General features: G+C 28.9%; 1 protein-coding gene across 1 annotated transcript; it reads right to left on the bottom strand.

Annotated features, from left to right (window-relative positions):
• LOC107608044 lies at positions 432 to 2068 on the bottom strand. Its single transcript, XM_016309935.2, has 3 exons — positions 1780 to 2068; positions 1523 to 1597; positions 432 to 907 (listed from the first exon to the last, which is right to left on the bottom strand). The coding sequence occupies exons 1-3, from the start codon at positions 1955 to 1957 to the stop codon at positions 609 to 611; spliced, it is 552 nt and encodes a 183-aa protein (XP_016165421.1). The 5' UTR covers positions 1958 to 2068; the 3' UTR covers positions 432 to 608.

Below are 2987 nucleotides of genomic sequence, written 5' to 3'. Positions count from 1 at the left end.
ATATATCCTTTCTTACGGTAAACGTTACAAAAACGTTTCCATCTATATTACACTACTAGCGAGTAGCGAATATGTTCAGTATATTCCGTTAAATTAAACATTTTTTGAACAGTAAGGATGTGATTATAAATTTAAAACTGATGTAGAGACCCAATTAAAAACTTTTAACGTGTAGACATTTGGTTATAAATTTGGTGAAACTATATGGACTAAGAGAGTAATTTAACCATTTATATATAATGCTATGATAGCATGGATATGCTTATGTTCCTATTGAGTTCACTTGATTTTCTGAACAATATTGCTGTAGAACTAATTCCAAAAACAGAATATCAGAATTCAGGTTTCAAACCATTGTTTGCAGATGCTGTGTCAATGTTTATAATTCAAAACAAAACTAAATTTTTACCCAAAACCTCACTCAGTATTAATTTTCAAGCATAAAGGTGTATATATTATGTACTAATGACTAAAAAGTGTTACTCCTAAAATCACTTGAAACAAAAATTATTCCTATGACAGACACCATATATAGAACACTATAAAATAACTTAAAAACTAAGAATTTGGAGTAATCATCATTTATAGATTATATATATCTATATGTGTCAAGGAAAAAGCTGTACATAACCGGTTAATATAGCAATTCCTAGTATTATAAGAGGTGGGAGAAGCACAAACGCTCCTATGGTTGCAAAGAATACTGAATCATTTCTCTGAGACACTTCATTTAGGTAGTTTTGTCTCCTGATATTTCTCCTTTGTGAAATGGTTAAGAACTTTGCACTCACTTTCTTCAAGTTTTTCTTGCCTAGGAGTATGGTGAAATCATCATCCCTTTCTCCAACTAGTTGAGCAAGCTGCTCGCGGATCGTGAGCTTGCGCGAGCTGCCATCACTCTCATATCCTAGAAACCAAAAATGTGTGCATACTTGTTAAACCAACAATGCAAGGTGCTACAAATTCATGTTTTTAGCAGTGTGGCAAAACCATGGTCATTTTAAACCTTAGAATATCTCCAATACTTGGTTTCAGTTCAATTTCATTTTGAGTTTCGCTAAATACCAGATCAGTATTTGTGGAATCATATGTCATAAAAAGTGATTTGAGACTAAATATGAGATTTGTCACTCTAATATTTGGTTTTAATTCAATTTAAACTTCATACAAGGTGACAAAATTTAATTGTTTCTCTACCAAAGTAAAATTGTCTCTTCATATTGAGACCAGTCTCATTTCATCAATCATCTCTAATGCAAAGTGAAATTTAAAAACCATCCACTTCCAATACATGTCAGATTTGAAACACCAAAAGCACTCCATTGAAGTTGCTCCTATGATGTAACACTCTTAGCTTTCTGCTCAACTTCATCATCCAAAGAATATTTGAAATTTTCCACTAAAAGTCTTACTTCAACATGATTCTTCAATCCAAAATTTCCAGAAATATAAAAACATTCCACTCCTCTAGTGGCATGACAATGAAGAGAATGATGAGTAATAAGTATAGTTAGTTACTTACCATTGAGGGGTATTGAGCTTGTAGATGTAAGTTGATCTAAAAGATCCAATTGTGCACGAGAAGAAGACAAAGTTCCTAAGCATTCATAACAAAAAACAGGGTTCCCCAAAAATCATATCAGCTAATTTCCCATTAATAAAAATCTAAACTTTGAAAATATATAAGAATTTAATTTAAATAAATAGTAACTATTAAAAAAAATTATAATTATACAAACATCATATTGACATAAGTTTTATTAGTAATAATTGAGATACCAGAAGAAGAATCCTCCTCGGAAACTCCAGTGTCAGTTCTTTCTGATTGAGCACTTGTTCTGATGAAAGAAGGGTGGTAGAATTTGAGGAGGTTGTTATGTTTTCTTGTGACAAAGGAAGGTTTTGGATGAAGAGAAGCAGTGGTGGTAATATTCAAAGCCATGGAATCTTGCTTCATGAGAACTTAACAACAAACATCACTGTGTTTTTGGTGAAAGTCTCATTGGTTTTTTGATGTGTGAGGTTTGCATTTTTTTAGTTAAAAGTATTTTAATTCAGCAAATGCCAAAGGGAGAGAATAACCGCCACAAATAATATTTATGGACTAATCTAAAGTAGAGGTTTCTAGTTTTTCTAGCCGTAGTTGCTCTTCATATTTCTTAAAGGTTTAAAACAACAAAAATTTCAAGTTTATTAATAATTATTAAGGGGAAATTAGTAAAATATCTGGCTGAATTATTTAATTGTTGACAAAATATATTCTCAATTTACGATCATGATTAAATGACAATAACATATTTAAAAATAAAAGTATTCAAATGTAAAAGAAAATGTTTTTGTTAACAAAAATGACTGAAGTGATAAATGATAATATTTAAGTATTTTTAGTGTTTTTTAATATTTTAAAGATATTTTTGTTGTTATCATAAATTGAAAATTTTTTTTGTTAATAGATATTTGAAGAGATTTTTAGTAGTTTATTCAAAACTTATATTTTAAGAGACGAAAAAAGAGTTTATTATTTATTTTACGACGAAATAGTGAAACAAATTTCCTAAGTAATTTAAACATTTGTAAATTATGTTCTTATAATTAAAATGGATTTCCGTGCGTTGCTAAAAAATTCTAGAAAAATATAACAATTTTTTTTTTATCAAAGATAGGAGACTCGAACTCGCAACCTCTTAATTGAATATGGGGAGATTATGCCATTTGAAATATTACTCATTGGCGAAAAATATAACAATCTAATGATAAACAAAAATAGGATTTTTACCAAATAATACTTTGTTATATAACGTGAATTCTTATCCTTGATGAAGAAGCCAAATAGGATGGGATCCAAATTAATGATAAACAAAAATCAACAACATATGACAAATTATTATACAAAACTTATATGAATTTTGTTATTACGGATATTTAAGGTATATTTGAAAATAAAAAAAAAATTTAAGAGTTAGTAATTTTATTTTATATTCACGAAT

The sequence above is a fragment of the Arachis ipaensis genome, chromosome B07 (assembly GCF_000816755.2).
Source record: "Arachis ipaensis cultivar K30076 chromosome B07, Araip1.1, whole genome shotgun sequence".
Taxonomy (NCBI): domain Eukaryota; kingdom Viridiplantae; phylum Streptophyta; class Magnoliopsida; order Fabales; family Fabaceae; genus Arachis; species Arachis ipaensis.
Note: the sequence above shows the minus strand (reverse complement) of the source record. Positions and strands in the feature narration are given on the sequence as shown.